We start from the raw sequence: 22,300 nt of genomic DNA on the forward strand, positions 1-22,300 counted from the left end.
ATATTTTTTATTTAAATAATTTTGTGAAGAAAAAGTTTTCTTGTTTAGAGTGTATGCCAAAAAATAAGACATTTGATATATATTTATGAAGTGATGTCGTAACTCTTTATAACTTTGATTTGATTTGTCAATTGGATATCACAAGTCTAAATATAATACTAATTAAGGACTTGGCCTTGATTCTAAAAAAATTATTTTATTTAAATATACACAAGAAAATATAGTTAGATTGCCTCAATGATGTCAACTTTTTTTTTTTTTTTAGAGAATAATTGGATTATTTGCTAACTGTCAACATATACTATTTGCTCGGAGATAGGCAAAAAACACAATAAATAGTAAATACATTATAAAATAATTAAATGGATAATTATTGAATAATCTCTTAGGCTTTTAACTAAACAAAATACCGATCGTTGTATGCCTACCGTCGAACGAAAACTTAAACTGAATTTTTGAGGCACTAAACGACATTTTTTTTAAATTCTGATGCTTCGGATGCTCGGGGGTGATTCCTGGGCGATATTCGGATCCGTCTCGTCCCCCCCCCCCTTTCTGAAAAGTGGTCATACGCCCAAATCCGACTTTCCTAGCCAAAGTTATGGATGTTTAAAGTTTTTCGAAAGCTGAACTTTGGAAATTCATAACTAACTGTAGAAAAATTCAAATAAATTGAAATTTGTATCAATTCTATGTATTTTTGAATGCTCTACATGCTAGTGTAATCACTTTTGCATTTTGGTCCCTGTATCAGTCCAAACTGGCTGATTTACCAGCAGAGGTGTCACACCCCCAAATCCCGGGTATAACAGCCTGCCGCGTATATTTATTAAGACATATATATACGCAAGGCAGTGGATCTTTTATATGCATTACCAATAACATCATTGCATAATAACCACATCCCAAATTTCACGTGGTTATGCTGTCACACGAAATCCAGAACCGTCTCTCTGTATCTGTGTAATAAACCTGAAAATAACCCAAAGGGTAGGGGTGAGAATAAATTCTCAGTGCAAAATTTGCCACAGTTTAGATTATTGGACTTGCAATCAAACTCCATATTAAAAAATGAAACCATACAACAACAATTCAAATCAATTCATATTCATAATAAAAAGGAATGCATATGCTCGACAACAATTAATCAGATGAATCACAGTTAACGAAATTTCCAAGATGAATTTCAAACACAACACATATTTGGCTTAACTCGACTCATTAGGGCTTGTAGCAACTACAGATGTTCTTTCGAGCTGGACCCTTTATCAAACCCTCGTCTATAGGGTTACTGACACCTACAGACGTTCCACCGAGCTGGACCCTTTATCTGACACCCATCTGTAATCGCTTGGCTTAACCGTTTATTAAGCTCTGGTTCAAATCATATAAAGAAAATCTTCTTCGGAATCATTCCAATGTTTGTAATATTCAATTGACCGTCCAAATGCATTAACACGTAGGAGAATGCCACCGAGCCACAGACGTTACAAATGTCACCCACGATTTCAAATCACATATCATAACATAATCACCCTCCCTCGTCCCAACCAGTACTGGGAAACATTGAGGGCCGTTCACCTAAGGCCATTAGGATGCTGGGAATCAAAGTCAGCATACAGCCCGACTTTGCAAATTCATTGGATCCAAGTGCTTAACTTCGTAAATCCATTCACATACATAGTTCGTGGTGACTTTCAATCAAAAATCAGATCATAATAGATCGACACAACCAACAACCATACCAGCATGCAAATCACTCAAGTCACACCAATTCGAGTTTAATTTGATTGGGCTATGCAAATGTTTTACACAATTCAATAATGCAATCAATGATATTCAACATGACAAACGAATACACAGTTTAATTCCTGAAAATAAAGTATCAAACAAGTCCAAGAATCCCGCACCTGTTTACGACGAGCGTATCTCGCGCTTACGATTCGGACATCTCGAATGGTCCCGCAAAATCTTGCTCAACCGAGCCTACACCTATATTAACATATATACTTGATTTAATTTCTTTTGTTCGACGATCGATCTGCTTACTTGAGTGATATTATTTTCTTTATACTTTCCTTACCATAATCTTATTTCAAATGCCAAATCAAAGTCCAATGCATAAATCATATACATGGCTGGCCACCATTTCAACAAATCATATCTTACATTTTAGTCCATTTAATTCATACAAATCACAATGGTCATATATTTTACAATTCAGACCCTTAATAAAAATCATTTTGCAATATAGTCCCTTATACTTAATTTATTCGAGCAAATCGATCGAGTCGGGAAAATCAACAACCCGTACTTCGATAATTAGTCAATTCAAGTTCTACGACATTAATCGATTCGTCAAGACACAAATCAAGAATTTTAGAAATTATCCGAAAGAGAAAATGTCGAAAGAAAGCGACCGGTTCAGAGGGTTTCGCCTCGCCTCACGGCCGTCTCATTCGGGCACAAGCAAGCACCATGTCAACCGCAAGAAAGCACAAGCACAAGCGAAACCGAAATTGCAAATACTGGCACAACCCGAATTTCTAGGGTTTTCGGATTCTCACGAAATTAGCGGCAAAATGTTAAAAAGAGAGAGAGATCAGTTAGGAGAGGGGGTCCACGGGTCAGAGAGAGAAGAGAGGGAGGTTTTCGTGGTGGTGGTGGCGGGGGTTAGCGAGAGAGGAGGAGGGGTGGTGCGTAGGGGCAGGGGAGGCAGAAAAAGAGAGAGAGGGGGAGGGTGGTGGGGTTTCACGGACCGAGAAGAATAGAGGAGAGAGTGGGGCGGGTCTGGTGGGCTCGCCGGCGACGGAAGAGGGGAGGGGGCGGAGCCCTTCTGGTTTTGGCGTAGAAGAGAGGAAGGGGACGGGGCTAGGGGGTCTCACATACAGGGAGGGAGAGGACAGAAAGAGAGGGAGGGTTTATTTAATGGGGCCGCTTTAAGATCCGTGCTGAATGAATCAAATGGCCTAAACAATTCAGAATATAAAAATTGTTTCTTTTAATTGGTTTTAAAGTCTGTTTCTTTTATAAATTCGAATCGAAGGTTCGTAATTAAATTACAGATGTAACAAGAGGTCAAATGCCGCATGCGCCACATTTGCTGCATGGGCTATGTATATATGTATAATATACCAATTTTTTTATTTATATCCAAAAAAATATATAAATTTAAAAAACTAACCAAACCTCGCGTCAATTTCGAAAACTACCCAAACCGGAAAAAAAATTTCCGGTTTCAACACCAATTTCTGGAAAAAAAATTTCCGATAAATGAATATTAAAACTGGAATAATTTTGTCCAGTTTTAGGATTTTTTTTTTTTTTAAATCGGAATAATTTTTTCCGATTTTAGGATTTTTTTTTTCAGATTCTTTTTTTTTCATTTTTCAGTTTTTATAATTTATTTATTTTTTGTATTGAAGTATTACAAATATTTAATATATTTTTTTTAAAATAGATGGAATACTATATAATTTGATTTATTCGAAAGACTGCTACAAATAATCCGGATCAACATTTTTTATGCCGGATTTTTTACGGCCGTAAGAAAAAATTAATATAATATATGTATATGTATATGTATATGTAATATAATATATGTATATGTATATATAATATAATATATGTATATATATGTATATATAATATAATATATGTATATATATGTATATATAATATAATATATGTATATATATGTATATATAATATAATATATATGTTAAAATGTGCTTGCATATCAAATTTTATATTTTTTTGAATTTTTTACTATTTATTAAGTATTTAACAAAATCGCTATATCCAGACTATTGAATTTTTGTACCAATCTTAATAAATAGTAAAACAATTTAGAAAAATGTAAAATTTGATCTGCAAGCACATTTTAAAATATCCATCATGTTGAACGGTTTGGATCGACTGTTTGAACTTTGAAAACTTTGAAAATACCGATCGTTGAATGCCTATCGTTGAATGAAAACTTAAACTGAATTTTTGAGGCACTAAACGAGGGTTCCAATGCCTCTTTTTTTCATACCTCATCATACCTCATATTTTATATCTTCATTTTCTTCATATTCAAAGTCTAAATTATCGATCCGAACCGTTAAACATGATATCCATACTAAAATATGGTTAGGGATCAAATTTTATAATTTTTGAAAACTTTTTACTATTTTTTAAGATGGGTAGAAAATCACTGTTTTTTGAACGGTTCAAAAACAGTGATTTTGTACCTATCTTAAAAAATAGCAAAAAAATTCCAAAAAATATAAAATTTCATCACCATGCATAATTTAGTATAAATATTTTGTTGAACGGTTCGGATCGACAATTTGGAATTTGAAAACGAAAATATAAAATATGAGGTATGAAAAAAATGAGGCATCAAAATTTCAAACAAATGTCATTTAGTATCTCAAAAATTCAGTTTAAGTTTTCGTTCAACGGTAGGCATTCAACGATCGGTATTTTCAAATTATTTTCAAATCCGGCATGAAAAATGTTGATCCGGATTATTTGTAGTAGTCTTTCGAATAAATCAAATTATATAGTATTCCATCTATTTTTAAAAAAATATATTAAATATTTGTAATACTTCAATACAAAAAATAAATAAATTATAAAAACGAAAAAATGAAAAAAAATTCCGAAAAAAATTATTCCGGTTTTAATATCCATTTACAGGAAAAAATTTTTCCGGAAATTGGTGTTGAAACCGGAAAAAAAATTTCCGGTTTGGGTAGTTTTCAAAATTGACGTGAGGTTTGATTAGTTTTTTAAATTTATATTTTTTTTGGATATAAATAAAAAAATCGGTATAATATATGTATATATAATATATTATATGTATATACAATCTAACTATATTTTCTTGTGTATATTTGAATAAAATATTTTTTTTAGAATCAAGGCCAAGTCCTTAATTGGTGTTATCTTTAAACTTGTGATATCTAACTGACAAACCAAATCAAAGTTATAAAGAGTTACGACATTACTTCATAAATATATCAAATGTCTTATTTTTTGGCATACACTCTAAACCTAGAAGATCTGGGCCGCCCGTGGGCCAAGCAGTCGGGGCATTTTTTAAAACAAACAGGATGCAAGGGAAGTTTTTAAAAAATCTTTTTTTTTTTAGGGTATTAATAAAAATGGCCGGTGTGACTATCAAAATAACAAATAAAAAAACTTTAATTAGTCAAGACCTAATAGCTCCAGCGACCTATCAGTGACATTTAAAAAAAATAACTTCAATAAACTTAATGCTCTCAATAACATATATACAGCACAAATTAGTGCTCTCATTAACAATATATATTTCACCGCTTGTGAAACATTTTCGATGACATTGTTTTTCTCTATATATGTAAATGAAAACACTTCAGTTCGATGTAGCTAGAATTAGTGTACAAAACGAGAACTATTTCACCTCTTGAGAATATAAGTTATTTTTTTATAAAATTGGTTTATGTTTTATTTTTTTCATCAGTTTTTTTACTGCTTGATCATGTGCTAAATGAATTCGAAATTTTAAATTTTTTGCATGTAAATGCATCACTCACGAAGTACTTGAATTTCAACAGTTTAGATTCGTAGTTTGAAGTCAAAGTTACTTACAAGGACAAAACTGACAAGAAGTGAGTCCTCAATTTGAGACACATCAACTGATGTAATCTGAAATTTTCAATTTCAAAACTTGAGCAACCCATTAGAATTTGGAAGAAGCTAATGTATGAAAAAAATATGGCAATGAATTATCTGTTTCTAACATCTCTTTGTTGAGTTGACCATCCATATGCAAATGGTGACATTCTAACAGTGGGTATTCCTTCTGAATGAAGAAAAAGATAAAAAAAAAAAAAAACTTTCAAACAGTTGGGGAATGCAACCCTCCTTTATGAATGCCCAATTCACTCGATTGAAAGTGCCCAAAAGAATCTTGAAAAATAAGAAAAGTTTTAAAAATTTAATTAGGCCGAAGCATACAGTTGGCCTCCACTGTATTTGGGAAACATAAATTTCGTCCTGGAACTATTCAAAAGAAGCAATTTGGTCTGTTCATGAGTCAATCAACTCGGAAATAAAGAGCATATTGCTCATTTATTTTTTCATAAACAACAATTATACTATATCCCTTTCCCCATGCAGTAAGAGATACCACAATTTTTTTTTTCTCGAAAATTTATGGCAGTTGCTGCCAAATAGTTGCATTAGCCCACACCATAATATAACATTTTCATACAAGCTCAACTAGAGCCATTTGTGCTAAAAAAACAGTTCCATACCAGTAACTGCACCCGTCACGGAGGAATGGAGGTACCACAATTTCTTTTCTCCCTAACTGGATGAAGAAAAGGAGAAAGAATTATAGAAACATGGACGGGAATCAAACATTATGTACGAGATTAGAAAGTCAATTGATCACTTTGTGTAAAACTTCATAACAGATTAAGATCAGAAAGTAAACTCGGGAAATAAAAATCAACTTTTATACAAATTTAAAAAGATGGAATACCCTTAATATAAGCCAGAGAAGGGTTGAAAGGCTGTCTCAAGCTCCATATATGGCAAACAATGACCACCTCAACATTTTCATCCTAAAACCAGTGGGACTAGCAATCCCCATTTCAAATCCAAGCTCCCAATTCTAAACCTAATTGCAAATATGCACATTCTCATTCTGAAATTCAATCTCAAATTTGCCAAAAATCATGATTATTTATGGAATTTTATCATGAATTTTGTTACAGCCAAATCACCATTTATTTTAGTGATTCTAAAGAAATTTGATTTTTAGGTGCGCAATGTACATTTTTCTTAGCAAAAACATAACATATTAGAGAAAAAATACATATCATCGACAAGATTACCACCCAAAGCAAGTAGGATGCAAGGAATCATAGCCTCCCTGAATTTCACCAAGAGAAAAATAAACAAAAGCTACAGTAAAATTATAAGAAGACACCAGTCTTATGTATAGGTCCAAGATTAAACTATTTTTTTAAGAATCTCCATATTATTTGATACCAAATTTAAATTTTTTTTTAAATCTCCCTGTAATATTACCATCTCTATCTCATGAAGTGAATGCTTTAATAAGACAACCTTAACCGTGTCAACTAGAGGAAATACAATCAATTAAAACAAATTTCAAGCCACAGACTCATAATTTGAATAACAATAATTTTCTTCGTTGCTGATGTGTTAATTGAAAAAAGAAGTTAACAAAAAAGAGAGAATATAACTTTTAAAAAGCAAACAAAAAACCAAGGCACCATGCAACTCTTGCATATGGATTTAAATTTGGTATGAATTAGAATGGAAATTACGAGTTTTGAAGGGGTTTCAAGCACAATCAGTTCGACCAATTGCTTCCAGCTGCATTAAGGTTTAATTATGATTTCAGGGCATTCGGATAATGCATACTTAGTTGTCAAATGTTTCAGAGGGGTTTTGCATATGGCATAACTGATACCCACTTGTACTGGTTGGTCCATGGAATTTGCTATAAATTCATTCCATCTTTTTCACGTTACAAAGTTGGAGAGATATTTAGTTAAGTTTACATAGAGTTTTACCAACAAAAATCATAAAAAACCCAATAAAAAGCAAAATACTAATTGTTACACATCAATGCACTTGAAAACTATTCAGTCTCGTAATTAATTACTGAGAAATAGTTTGCCAATACTAGCATTGATAAGTTCCAAAACTAGCATACCAGTACCAGTCGAACTCCTGTTGTGTGGTTTAATATTTGCTATTGTGGCATGCAAATTTGAGGGATTCACCATCTGATTGATTCCTAAATATAGAGGATCAAAAGAAAAAAAGAGAATATCATATATAAAGAGCAACTTAACAATCAGCTAGATGTGGACTGCAAAACCAAATCCAGTCAGTCCCAACAAGGAGTATGTCAAAAAGGATCTTATCTCTCCCAGCAGGCTTAATCACCTTTGAAAAAACCTCTATAGTCAGTCACCACTCACCAACAACTATGTGGGAACCTATTAAACGTAATACTTTCATTCAATTGCTGAAAAATCAGAAATCAATCTCTCCTCTATTCACGAATCACGTAACACTAGATGCTTGGTACTTCACAGAAAGTATTATCTAATTCTGTGAAAGAATTTACCTTAATTAAAGGATGACGGAGAGATGATGGAGAAGAAGATATGAGGACAAGATTGTACCTGATGTTCTGAAGAGGTCACTATCTACGGTGGGGGCATAAGACAAGGGAGACAGTGAGGCGCGACAGAGATGGGATTGAGCTAGGGTTTTTGGCTTGATAAAGAGACGGACCCGAACCTGCCGAGTAGGGGGAAATCTGCGACTACGATGGATTTATCTAGAGGAGGTGCCACCACGCTGGAGATCAAGCCTTCGTTGTGTCTGGCGGAGGAGGTGGAGAGGTTAGTGGCTGACGGAGGAGTGAGGAAGAAGATTTTTCGGTTTAATAGATACAGGGGAGAGTTCGAGGGGGGCACGGAGGTTAAGAGGAATGAAGTGAGGGTTGCGGCCATAGTCGCCTGGGAGTAGGGCTGTCAAAAAAGCTCGTGGCTCGCGGCTCGCTCGTGACTCGTCTCTAGCTCGCTCGTTAACAGCTCGCTCGATAGTGGACCGAGCTGTTAACGAGCCAGCTCGGCTCAGGCTCGGGCCAAAATAAACAAGCTGAGCCAAGGCCCAGCTCAGACCGAGCCAGCTCGGCTCTAAACGAGCTATACACTGTAGGCTATTCAACTCTCATTTTCTCAGCCCATTACAGATACGACCCATTTAGATTTAGGTTTAGCAGTTCAAACTCCTCTTTTCTCTCCTCTAGCGGCGCACATCTGGCTCCCAACTTCCCGACCTCCTCTCCTCTAGGCTCGCTTCGTGACTTCGCCGCTCTGACCTCCGACCTCCGTGACTTCGTTGTTCGCTTCTGGCCTCCGATCTCCCAGTTCTGATCTCCGAGGCTCTGAGCCTCCGACCTCTGACCTCCGACGTCCGACCTCCCAGTTCTGAGCCAGCTCTGACCTCCGACCTCCCAGTTCCAGACGACAAGAGACCCTGAATTTAACAAGTAACAGCATATAACAGATCTGTTTTGCACCTTTGTTGATTCTGTGTTTTTTTCTAATTTTCTAACCATCTTTGTTAATTTTTGCACAGATATTCGATTTCTGGTAACCATCATGAAATTTAGCACCTTTGTTGATTCTGTCTCTACCTCTTTGGTAACCATCTTTTTCTCTTTTTTCTCTTTTTTTTCTTTTTTCTAATTCTCTGGTACGGCTCCCTCTGTTGTCAGCTTACAAAATATCTTCTGATAGTTAATTCCAGGAAGCAATTTTTGTGCTTTGTTAGAACTAGTTTTTAGGATTACCCGTCTGTTCTTACATAGATTCCAGAATTGTTGATTAATTTGAGTCATATTTGTTGAATTTCATGAAAATTTATACAAAGATGTCTCATATTTTATATAAAACTGAGAATGGTAACATTGATTCATGCATCTATTACACTTGGCTTGTGAAGAAGGAATCAGACTTTATTACACTTAATTTGTATTTTGTTTGATAATAATTATCTTAGAATATAATTTATCATTTGCACAAATTGTTTGCTTAATGTCAAACGGGGATTAATGAAATTTGTAAGCCTTCTATGTAATGTCTAACTTTTTTTTTTTTTATCCAACTTTATTAGGGCATAAGCTGTTGTCTCCCAACTTGCTAGTTAATGGCGTGAAGCGAGGTGCTTCCTTGGTACCGGCCTCTATTCCGCCTCTTTTCTGTTCTCGGTTAGTTATGAGCAATCCTTCTCTTTTCTATTTGCTGATTTTGTGATTGATAAGTAGGATGTGTGTAGATTAATTTCGCATCCTTGCGCGGGTTGTTGCATTTCCCGGCTTAGATGCCTTGACTGTCTCTATGAGATTTTTCCTTGATTGTTGTTGTTTTTGTCTCTCTAGCTCGTGCTAGGGACTGTTTTTGTCATTTGTCAACATATATTTTATCTTTTTACTTTCTTTGTCATTTGTTAACATATGTTTTAGCTAGGTGTGATACTGATTCCTACTGCTGTGCTTTTTCAATTTTTTATTAGAAATGTTTTCACTTTTTATTGCAAATATTATTCTTATTATTTGCATCTATAATTTTCAGCTAGCTTTGACTAATATTTGTGAGCTTTGGTTAATAGGCACAAATGTCAAATACATCATCTGATGGTGCTACTGCAGCCGGCAGTAATCCAGTGATGCCGGAAAGTGCAAATAGCACAGCTAGTGGACATGCGTCAGGTTCCAATACAGATGAGGCTGGTGGGACTAAAAGGAAAAAAACTTCTGATGTTTGGGAGTATTTCAAGGTAATAGATGGTGCTAATAAGGCTGAGTGTCAATACTGCAAGCAACGCTATAAAGTAGCGGAAGGTGGAACAACCTCAACATTGTTGCGTCATGTGAAGAAATGTTCCAGAATTAAGAGATTTAAAGGTAATGATTCTGGTATGCTCCCTTTAGATGATTCTATGCTTACATCTGTAAAAGAGGGGGAGGGGGTGGACACGGGTATCGTGGATTATGGGAAGTATGATCATGCAAAAAGTAGGGAGTTACTTGCTAAGGCCCTAATTTGTCATGAGTTGCCGTTCATGTTTACTGAATACCATCGGATGAATATATTCTTGAAGTATTGCAATCCGTATTATCAAACAGTGAGTAGGAACACTATTAAGAAAGAGTGTCTAAAAGTGTATGAGAATGAGAAAGACAATGTTAAAAAGGTTTTTCAAATTGTTGATAGGATTTCAATTACTAGTGATTGTTGGACTTCCAATCAAACAATTGGTTATATGTGTTTAACGGCACATTACATAGATAAGTCATGGAAGTTGCAAAAGCGGATAATTAGCTTTAACGAGTTGTCACCACCTCACAGTGGTGAAGCAATAGCTGATGCAATTATGGAATCGTTAGGGAAGTGGGGCATTGAGGATAAGATTGGAACTATAACTTTAGATAATGCCGGTAACAATGATAGGGCAGCAGCAATTATGAAGTTGAATTTTAATGCTCGGAATAAGTTGCATTTCAAAGGGTTTTTTTTTCATATTAGATGTTGTGCACATATCTTGAATCTGGTTGTTCAAGATGGGCTTAGCAAGATTGATAAATGTCTAACCAAAATTAGAGAAGGGGTTAAGTACCTTAAGAAGTCACCGGGACGGCTTCTAAAATTTGGGGAACATGCAAAGCGGGTAGGTATAATCACATCTCGGTCTTTGTGCATTGATGTCAAAACAAGGTGGAACTCAACCCACCGAATGCTTAAATCAGCCCTTTATTACAAAAATGCCTTCAATGGCTATGCTGATCGAGATTCTAGTTTTAGTGAGTGGGTTCCCGATGATTCTGAATGGGACAAGGCAGAAAAGGTTTGTAAATTACTTGAGGTTTTTGTCCAAGCCACAAAGATTTATTCGGGCACATCTTACCCTACCTCAAATCTATTTTTAGCTGAGATGCTTAATGTGAAAAAGGCAATATGTGATGCCTACTTTGATGAGGATGATTTCACACGAGAGATGAGCTTTGCCATGTACACAAAGTTTGAGAAATATTGGGGGGAAGTTAATGTGTTAATGGCAGTGGCTGCCATTCTTGATCCAAGATTGAAGACCCTCTCAATTAAGTTCTGTTATAAGAGGTTGTACCCTGAAGTTGAGGTTGATTCACGTGTTAATGATGTGTTGGAAAAGATGCGAGCTATATACGAGATTTATGCGAATGAGCATGCGACCTCTACTCCATCGAGTAAATACTTGAACTTTTTAAATGTTAAATTTTGCATTGTTTAAAGTTTCACTTTTTTTATGTTAATCCTTGAAATTTTACTGATAGGTTCTGGTGCTTCAGCTGCATCAAGTAGTGTTGCCAGTGGTAATGAGGATACTGATATGTGGCGTTTTGTACAATCCACATGGAATGAAAGCCAATCTACTTCAGATCTGGAAAACTATCTAAAAGAGGATGTTTTTCAGCATAGGCTTCATACACCCTTCGATATATTGAAATGGTGGCAGGTACATGCAGGGAGATACCCCATTTTAAGCAAACTAGCAAGAGATACTCTTACCATTCCAATCTCAACGGTCGCATCCGAGTCGGCCTTTAGTGCTGGTGGTCGTGTTTTAGATGATTATAGAAGTTCTCTTACGAAGGATACAGTTGAGATGTTAGTTTGTGGGGGTGATTGGATTAGAGCAGGCACAAAGGCCGAATTGCAAACTTTTCAAGTGAGTTATTCATTCTTTTAATTTAAGTTGCTGTTTTAGCTTGTATTAATATATCTAATGTATAACATATTGAATTTTTAAATTTCAGCAAGCTGCAAGTGTGGAGGAGAGTTTGGAAATTCAGTTTCCAATGTCAAATCTTAGTATTAATTGATCTCAATCCTTACAATTTACGAGTGAGTTGAATACTTTCAATTATGCTTGTATGAAATTATACAAAAATGTCTCTTATTCCTATGTTAATTAATTGTTTGTGTATTTTCAGCAAGTTTTAAATGTGCGGGGCTGATACTTGCATGGCTGTTGGTGTTCTTCTTGGCTTGGTTGTTGACTACTTGATTAGTAATTTAATTTTGTGGTATTTTGGCTTGGATGTTGGCATGTTGCCTTTTTGTTCTATCTTCTAAATTAATTAGTTGTGTGAATTTATGTTATTTGATGTGGATTCATATAAATTTATGTTATTTTCTATGAATTTATGCTCATTTCAATATATTTTTTCTTTATTTTGTTATTACATTGCTTTTAAGGCTGTTTTAAAGCTGATTTAATTTAGAGAGTACATATGATGTATTGGGTACACGTATAAATCATTAGAAATAGCCTTTATAAATCATTAGAAATAGCCTTTGTATAATAGCAGAGCAGCCCAATAAAGCAGCAAAGCAGCCCAATAAAGCCCAGTGAGCCAGCTCGTCAGCTCGCGAGCTAGCTCGGGCTGGCTCGTCACAAGCTGAGCCAAGACTTTTGGCTCGGGACCCCTAGGTCCAGCTCGCTCGGTCCAAGCTCGGGCCAGAATTAATGAGCTGAGCCAAGGCCCAGCTCGGCCCGAGCCAGCTCGTTTACAGCCCTACCTGGGAGAGAGGACAAAGGAGAGACGACAGACGAAGCGAGGAAGGGAGGAGGCGAAGAAGCAGGAAATAGAACTGGACGTTTCGTTGTTAAAAATGACTATATTATCCTTCCGACAAAATATTCCGTTAATTTTAACAGAGTTTATTTAATGGTAACAAAATATCAGAACCGTTTGATCATAAATAAATGAACGGTCCAAAATATTTGGTTTCCACAGAAGCATTTGCCATATAAAATTTCGATTTTTGGATAATCTGGTGATTTCTAATTGATCAAAAAAATGCATAAAAATCATAAAAAAATTGTAGATATGAGTACAAAGACTCCAGGGACATGACTGTGTTTTAAACACCCTACCACATACAAAAATCTGAGAGTTGGGATGAAATTCAAAGAAGGCAAAGTTGTAGCACAAGGTACATGTGTACTATGCACTGAAAACCAAGTGCATTAAGCACTTCACTGGTACCCAAAACAGTCCAATCGACAGTAGTGAAAACCTACACAAAACCTGTTGATAAAAAAGGCAATTTCATAAAATCAACTTTACAGTTAAATAAAGGACATCAACTCATCAAGACACACACTCTAGAACCAAATTTTACATTTGTTGGATTTTCTAGTAATTTACTAGCTATTTTAAAAGTTCACATCTTCTAAAATACAAAACTGTTTTTTTTTTTTCTGCATAATATACCAGACTGCCCCTACATTCAATCACCTGTTAAACGTAGTTATAAAACAGTGCCTAATGTAAACCTTGTGCTGTCATGATGTCATTGCTTGTTGGCTTGTGTATCTACTTAATTCTTAAATATAAATTGTTCCATTTCTTACAAAGACACATAAATTATGAAGAACAACCATTTACTCAAAATCATTTTACAAGCACACATTCAAAATTATAAATTGTACAAACAATGTACCAGCAACAAATTACAGAGCCAAATTACATGCTACATCACAATCCATTAACCACAAAGTCAATCATCAAAATCCATCAAATACATCCACTACATTACATGCTATTTAATTACAACTTCAAAATTTACAAACTCAAAATTAATTATTATTCAAGAGATCTTCATCAGATTATCTTCTTAGCTCCTCTTTCTCAAAAATTAAATGAACATCATACAGAAATAGATGAGTATATCTTCTCTGCTCCTGTAAATGAACATCAAGTGCAAAGAGTGAGAACGAGAAGAAAAAATAAAAACTTGATACTAGAGTTGAAGCAAGGGATAATTAGTATACTAATAATTAGCCTGCTTCATTAAAAATTGAATCCTTCTTCGACCTAGTCAGAATTAAACTGAATCAAACCTACAGGAGTTGTGGTTTGTGCTTTGTAGGAACTAATAATAAAACAATTGGATTCATGCCTCAGTACATGAACCATGCATGAGAGGTACAATACCCTGCGAAAGGAGGAGAGAGACAGGAGTGGCAGGGGCAATGTAGCAAAGCGCGATCAGCCTCAACTTCATATGGCCCAGGCCCACTCAGGGTATCTAAATGAGAATAAGAGTGGTTGAATTGATTATTTGGCTATCAGAAAAAAAAAAACAGATGGAAATAAGCAAGGAACATCTGTCAGCAATAAAAAGAGGAAAGATAATAAGGCGGTTGGTGTGACAGGAAAAACAACACGATCAGAGACTAGCATGGTATCTGTGGCGCCACGCTTTTGATCCGAGTAAGGTAGCACTTATTGGCTGTTGAGATGACTCACTCCTTTCCAAATACAATATCAAGTAATTTATAAATTTTATTACCATTAATTTGAATTTATCTTAGATTAATTCAAAAATCATAAATTTGGTATGTAAATAACATTACCAATGAAGTTGATAAATTTTAACAATTTGAAATTATTATTTAAAATAAATTTTAAAACTAAGCTCACGGAAATTTTGAGTTACAAAAATCCCATTACTCTGGTGTAAAGTGGAGAGAGTTAAAATAAGTATTATAAAATCCAATGGTTAGATATATCATATAGTTTGTGGACATTCTCCCGTGGCGGTTTTGGGTGGCTTCCTTAATAACCAAGTTTGCTCTCATGAAGCCGTCCAAAAACTTATTTGAAAATAAAACACTTAATCCAATAAGTGGATAAATAGACATTAATGTGCAGCTATGAAATACAGTATTTGAAAACCTATATCATTCAATCAATATCAAGGAACTAATTTTAAAATTCCTAGACAAATACATGAAAACTATACTAGGAAATTCAGCAGCTTGTGTTCTTGCCGTGCTTCTTTTGTCTGACAGGAAAATGCATCCTATTCCTACTACATAACAACGCCGTCCGAATCTGATGAGAGAGAAAGAAGAGAGAGGAGAGAGAGATAGGAAGATAATGGGATTCCAGGGCTCTTGGTGATACATGCATCGATATCACCTGGTTTACTCACACTGGAAGCTAACTTTCAGGGCAAGCTAGCTCTTGGTGATACATGCATGCATCTCTTGGGATTTCAATTAGTGCATGTGTTAGTTGTACGTAGGAGCTACAGAGATAAATAGACTTTAAAGTGACTTAAGTGACTGAAACCCACTTTTCAAATAATTGATCGAAGGTGTCACAATCTATTTTTGGGATGATCCTTTTCAGATTATTGATTAATAAGTCAATATATATTATACAATAAAAAAAATGCACTACCACGTGCCACTAATCCTTTTTTCTACGTACAGTTGATCCCATATGCGTCCAAAGTACTTAGCTTGTGTTCATAAAATATTATAACAATAACTACTGGACATTAGTTAATAATATAAGTTAAATAACTTGCAAATTAATACAAGATACTAACTAAATAACATGCTAACATTCAAATAAATTTAATATAAATAATTATTTTAATAAATATATTTATTTTAAAACAAATAAGGATTGGATAATCAATTTATTAATTTAATTTTTAATTGATTTTTTAGTGATTGGAACAAATTACAGGAAAAAAGTCTCATTATGAAATAATAACTAATAAGTATTGATATGTTATTGTTTAAATAATTTTATTTAATTACATTAATTATTATTTATAATAATTATTGTATTAATATCAAGCAATTTAGAAAGAAAATTAGAATTTCCCACAACTATTCCTATGGCGAACACTCTTTTTAGCATATTCCCGTAACTATTCCCATGCATACCAATGAGCGTGGGTTCCCGCAAATTAATTTGTAGGTTCCCGTACCCGTAAATTTTTATCCCGCATAATCCCATGACATCCGAACATGCCCTAAAGAGAAGGATTTTCTCTCTCCAAGTCTCCCATTTTCCTATAAGTAACTGAAAACTCATTGACTGCTTAATCATTGTTTTTTTTTCTTCTGATAAAGCTATATAACTCGGAGGCAACGGTGCAATGGCAATGGAAATGGACCAATCCACTTTTCAAATTGAAGGTGTTCGTCCGGTACCGGTTCAGCAACCGACATCTGCTGAGTGCACGTTAGTAGTCGTAGATGACGAGGCGCAAATCTCAGAACCAGAAAACAACACAGGCTGGCTCCAGCTCTGCTTCTTTGTTTGTTTCACCTTATTGCAGCGATTCGGTTTTGAAGGTGTTCATCCAGGAAGTGTTCGTACGGTACCGGTTCAGCAACCGGTGGAAGTGGAATCTCCTGAGCACGCTGAAAGAGATGAGGAGGTGAGAATCCCAGAACTGGGTAATGGCCGTCTGGGCTTCTTGCCCTTGATGGTCAGGTCCCTTGCTAATATCGCCTTAGGTCAGAATCGATCCGATCCAATTTATTTGCAGCGCATACAGTAACTTTTTTAGACATATTTTTATTTTTAAATTGCAGATTTTAAGATATAGAAAGCTATATATTGTTTTTTCGTTTGATATTTATTTGATGATATGAAAAATAACTGTACAGAAAATGTATTTGTCTAGGAATTTTAAAATTAGTTTTTTGATATTGATTGAATGATAAGTTTTCAAATACTAGATTAGACTAATGAATGCTTATCTTTCGTGCAACATGTAGCTTTTATACAAACCATCTCAATATTTTAATCATATCCCATATATAGGATTTGGCTAATATGTTATGGGTTACATCGAGGCCTCCCGTGCTACGGCTTAATATTTGAGTTTTCAAAATTCTAATGATCGATCCAAACCGTTTATCTTGTTCTCCATATTAATATGTGTTTGGAGACCAAATTTTACATTTTTTGAAAATATTTTACTATTTTTTTAGTATTTAATATTGTTGTTTTTTATGGTCCAGATTTGTCTGAAAAACAACGATTTTCAATAAATCTAAAAAAATAGTAAAAAATTTTCAAAAAATGTAAAATTTGGTCTCCAAACACATATTAATATAGAGAACAAGATGAACGGTTCGGATCGACCATTAGAGTTTTGAAAACTCGAATATTGAGCCGTAACACGGGAGGCCGTTATACAATCCATAGCACCGTAGCAAGTCCCCCATATATACTCTTCTTATATATCTTTATAAAAAAATATTAAATTTCTCTCTCTTACTTTTTATTATTTAGAAAAGAATCTCGATGCTATCAATCTCGTACGGACAATTAAGTGCTAGATGACTAGATCTGGTGACATTTTTCCATGATATCCCATAGTAAATGTGACACGTGCACTGTTTGTAAATGTGAAACGTGTCTCAATACTAAAATTTCCGGTCCCCTGTGTAACACAAATCATCTTCTTCTTTTTTTTTGTCAACAAACTACATTTTAGAAAGGTGAACCTTTATGAATCTACTAATTATAAAAATAAATTAATAGTTTAAATAATTAACAAAATATATCTCTTGTTCTCTTCCTCTTTTTTGTTCTCTGGATTGGCTAAGTGAATTCATTCCATAAAATGACCGGTTCTAAGTAAAAAGGGAACCGGCCAAAAAATGGTCGGTCCTTATTAGTGAATTTGTTTTTTTGTAGATTAAAATTTAGAAATAGTTGATATGTAAAATTTTCAGTTTATTTTAGTTAAATTTAGCATATTTTAGATAATTTTAGTATAATATTAATTTGTATAACTTAGTTTAATTTAATATACTTTAGTATAATTTAGTATATTTATTTTTAGTATAATGTTGTATAGTTTACTTTATTTTAATTTATCTCCTCCCATCCCCCACTCCACCCACCCCGATTTTTTTTAAAAATACTCAAATATTAAATAAAATTATTAAAAATAACCACATTATCTCCAAAATTTTAAAAATTCCCCCCCGCAGATAATATCCGCGCTCCGGGTCTTTTATTTATTTTTTTTTTTGGCGCAATTTTCTGTTATAAATATGGATCAGAGATCCTTCAGAGAGAGAGAGAAGCAGAAGGAGAAAGAGAGGAGAAGAAGAGAGGGAGAGAAGGAAAAGGAGCTGGTAAATCAGGTATGCACTGTTCACGTATTTACTATTTATGTGTATGTATTTTCTTTTCATGCACTGGTCATATAATGTACGTATACGTATTTACTGTTCACGCACTGTTTATGCACTATTCACACCTGTTTGTTCACTGTTCATGTACTGTTTATGTATTGTTCAATCATTGTTCCTAAACACTTTTCATATGTACTGTGCAATCACTGTTTAAATACTGTTCATATGTACTGTTCAAACACTGTAGAATGACTGTTCCCAAATACTGTTCAATCACTGTTCATATGTACTGTTCATAGGTACTGGTTAAACACTGTTCATATGCACTGTTCAATCACTGTTTAATTACTGTTCATAAGCACTGTTCAATCACTGTAGATGTACTATTCATATATACTGTTCCTAAATACTGTTGACAATTGAAATCAATAAAATGATCAAATATTTGACATTTATAAATGTAGTTCATTGGCCATGTCTATTGAAATTTCAGTACATTTTGGAGGGAAGTTCATAAATGATCAGTATGGTGTATGTTACTCCAAACCTCCAGTAAATACGTATTGGGTTGAAGAAAATTTCTCATTCGAGGAGTTGCATTCGCTTATTTATGAAGCGAGCGGCTACAATAGGAATCACTGGAAATTAGAAATACAGGCCCGTATGCTCCAAGCAGGAATCTCAGAATCACATTGCGAGATGAAGGAGCATTTAGAGGCCTGCTTAGGAAGGTTGTGAGGTCCGGTGATCCTCTGTTGGAAGTTTTTGCATGCCGAATTAACAGAGAGTCAGGAGCTAGATGTTCATCCCAAAATTTGGCTGTAGAAAATTATCAACCAAATTATGAACCACACACTCCTCTATTCATACCCGGACCAATGCCAGTACTAGAACCAGAACCAGAAATATACAGTAATTCACCCCAATCTCCACCTTTTATCCAACCCCAACCACAATGTCCACCTTTTATCCCACCTATATCCGTAGGTTCTCCATCCTTACCTGAACCTGAACCAAATCCTCACCCCAGACCGCCACCAGTACATGAAGATCCAAACGAGTCAGAATTTGAATTTATGAACGAGGTACCGAATGAGAATCTGCAAACTGGGGATGAATGGGGGGGAAGGAGACTTGGATGATGAGGTAGATGAGGAAGATGAAGAAGATGAAGAAGATGAAGAAGATGAAGAAGATGAAGGAGAATACACACAGCCCACTGTGAGGCAAAATAGAGATATGCCGTTAAGTGGCCGTTCTAAGACTCACCCGTTCCTAAACTTCAATGACACATCTGCTTTTCGAGAAGCAGATGTTTCTTACTACGGTCATCGGATTGAATACAAGAGTGAGCTCGCAGCAGGCCAATTCTTCGCCAATAAAAAGCAACTGACGAAAAAGATCAGAGAGTACCATGTTGACAAGAACCAAGAGATATATACGAAGAGAAGTGACACATCCCGGCTAGAAATTAGATGCAGCACTTCGGGTTGTCGTTTTAAACTGAAGGCAAAAGCAACAAAAATTGGAGATACATGGAAGATAACTGAGCAAGACACGCCTCACACATGCACATCTGAGTACACCAGGATCAACCATGCACAATTGACGGCATCAATTATCGCAGATATCATCGGGCCTAGCATTAAGGAAAACCCCACTATGAGCATCCGGAGTGTGGCACACTGCGTGAAGGTTAGGTTTGGCAGTATAACCCCGAAGTACAACAAACTTTGGAGAGGTCGCGAGCTTGCAGTAGCCCGGCAATTTGGGAGTTGGGAAGAGTCGTACAACTTTATGAAACTATTACTTCTCGGGATATGTGACAAGAATCCCGGCTCGAGGCACCTATTTCGGACCAAGCCGAGCTTCGATAAAGATACAGGACTGGTCAAGCAAGGTGTTGTGGAATTCGTGGCCGTGGCATGGGCTTACGGACCATGCATCACCGCATTTGGTTACCTAAGGCCGGTGATCAGTATAGATGCAGCCTTCCTTTCTGGGCGGTATGAGGGAAGACTTTTGATGGCTTACGGCTATGATGCCGAGAACCAATTGCTACCTCTAGCATTTGCAATTGTGCATAAGGAGAATGAAGATAATTGGGGTTGGTTCTTACATTAGCTTAGGATTAATGTGATTGGTGTTAATAGATTCGTATGTGTTATTATCCGCGAGGGGGAATTAAAAGTCCGGAGCGCAGATATTATCCGCGGGGGGGATTATTTATTACGGAGCGCGGATAATACCCGCGGGGGGGGTATTTTTATAAATTTGTTGATAATGTGGTTATTTTTATTAATTTTATTTATTAGTTGGGTATTTTAAAAAAAATCGGCCACCCACCACCAAAACGAAGCTTACCAAATAATTATTCCTTGTCTTTGACTGAATTCTATGCAAGTAATAAAGTAGATTTTATGCTAACAAGTAATATATAAAGTAGATTTTATGCTATATAGAAATGAGTTAGTCAATCTCAACGACTAACAAGCATTAACTCGGACAGAAGCGGAGGTAGCATTGTAGAATGGGGTCAATTTCACCTTATTGATTTTTGTTCTTTTTTTTTAAATGAAACACAAATTACGGAATTTCCAAGATGAAGTTCAAACAAGCACATATTAGGCTTAACTCGTCTTATTATGGCTGGTAGCACCTACAGATGTTCAACCGAGCTGGACCCCTTACCTGACCCTCATCTGTAGGGTTACTGACACCTACAGATGTTCCACCGAGCTGAACCCTTTATCTGACACCTATCTGTAATGCTTTGGCTTAACCATTTACTAATGTATGGTTCAAGGTCATATAATGAAAATTCACTTGAAATAATTCAAAATGTCGTAATATTCAATTGAGCGTCCAAATACATTACCACGTAGGATAATGCCTTCGAGCCTCAGACATTACACATTAGTCACCCACAATCACAATCAACATATACATAGTCACCCACAATCACAATCAATATATATATAGTCACCCACCCCTCGTCCCAACCAGTACTGGAAAACTATGAGGGTCATTCACCTAATGCGCCAATAGATTCTTGGGATCAAAGTCAGCTAGTCTCAGCTAGCCAGACTTTGCAAATTCATTCATATATAATTCCACAATCATTAAATTTTGGTGACTTTTATCCATAATCAAATCCTAAGAGAACAATCAAAATGACAACCATACGAATATGAAAATCAACCATATCACAACAATTCGGTTTTAAATGGGTTGGGTTATACACATAATTCACACAATTCTAATTATGCAGCAATCAATCATACAACATGAAACATAAAACATCAAACAAGTCTAAGAACCCCACACCTGATTACGAATAGCGTATCGCTCACCTATGGTTCGGACATTTCGAAAGGTCCCGCAACCTCTTGCTCAGCTGAGCCTACACCTATATCAACATATATAATTGATTCAATCTTTGTTCGATGATTGATATGCTTACTTGAGTGGTATTACTTTCTTTATACTTTCCTTAACAAAATCCATATACCTTTGTTTCAACCCTTTTTATTCATCTTTATTACTTAGCATCTATAAAAATTTACACAACTTACAACTTGGTCCAACAAACCATACACAATTGCAACATAGAAACAATTTGCAAAAATACTCATTTAGCCCTTGCTTAACCCAAGGCCGAAATATATAAAAAGGAAAACAAGAGTTATCAACTATACTCCTTTAATCAATTTATTCACATACAAATTTGGTGGTTGATCATATAAAAGATTTAAGAGGTCAC

The 22,300-nt window shown here is 35.3% G+C and overlaps 1 protein-coding gene and 2 long non-coding RNA genes across 5 annotated transcripts in view; 1 reads left to right on the plus strand and 2 right to left on the minus strand.

Annotated features, from left to right (window-relative positions):
- Positions 1 to 1,824: 1,824 nt before the first annotated feature.
- The window catches only part of LOC144548797 (uncharacterized), a 21,007-nt gene continuing 531 nt past the window's right edge, over positions 1,825 to 22,300 (minus strand). The window contains exon 3 of the long non-coding RNA XR_013509480.1: positions 1,825 to 1,992. This is a non-coding gene — a long non-coding RNA (uncharacterized LOC144548797). The remainder of the gene's footprint in view (positions 1,993 to 22,300) is intronic.
- Positions 5,828 to 13,375, minus strand: LOC144548768 (uncharacterized). 3 transcript variants are annotated; one of them, XR_013509462.1, is made up of 5 exons: positions 13,149 to 13,375; positions 8,144 to 8,540; positions 7,724 to 7,807; positions 6,518 to 7,380; positions 5,831 to 6,343 (listed from the first exon to the last, which is right to left on the minus strand). It is a non-coding gene; the product is annotated as an uncharacterized LOC144548768 (long non-coding RNA). The 3 variants fall into 3 exon arrangements; XR_013509461.1 differs by having other exon boundaries at positions 5,828 to 7,380; XR_013509463.1 differs by having other exon boundaries at positions 5,829 to 7,380; positions 8,202 to 8,540.
- LOC144549062 (zinc finger BED domain-containing protein RICESLEEPER 2-like) lies at positions 10,235 to 12,654 on the plus strand. The gene is made up of 4 exons (XM_078297819.1): positions 10,235 to 11,812; positions 11,900 to 12,294; positions 12,383 to 12,470; positions 12,560 to 12,654. Exons 1-3 carry the CDS (start codon positions 10,255 to 10,257, stop codon positions 12,446 to 12,448), a joined length of 2,019 nt encoding a protein of 672 aa, XP_078153945.1. The 5' UTR covers positions 10,235 to 10,254; the 3' UTR covers positions 12,449 to 12,470; positions 12,560 to 12,654.

Source organism: Carex rostrata, chromosome 34 (assembly GCF_964058835.1).
Source record: "Carex rostrata chromosome 34, lpCarRost1.2, whole genome shotgun sequence".
Taxonomy (NCBI): domain Eukaryota; kingdom Viridiplantae; phylum Streptophyta; class Magnoliopsida; order Poales; family Cyperaceae; genus Carex; species Carex rostrata.

Excerpts from the sequence above, each read along its gene's own strand:
- LOC144549062 (XM_078297819.1), top strand. The coding sequence starts at position 10,255 with ATGCCGGAAAGTGCAAATAGCACAGCTAGTGGACATGCGTCAGGTTCC. Across the intron at positions 11,813-11,899 it reads TGCGACCTCTACTCCATCGA|GTTCTGGTGCTTCAGCTGCA; the intron begins GTAAATACTTGA and ends TTTTACTGATAG. Across the intron at positions 12,295-12,382 it reads CCGAATTGCAAACTTTTCAA|CAAGCTGCAAGTGTGGAGGA; the intron begins GTGAGTTATTCA and ends TTTAAATTTCAG.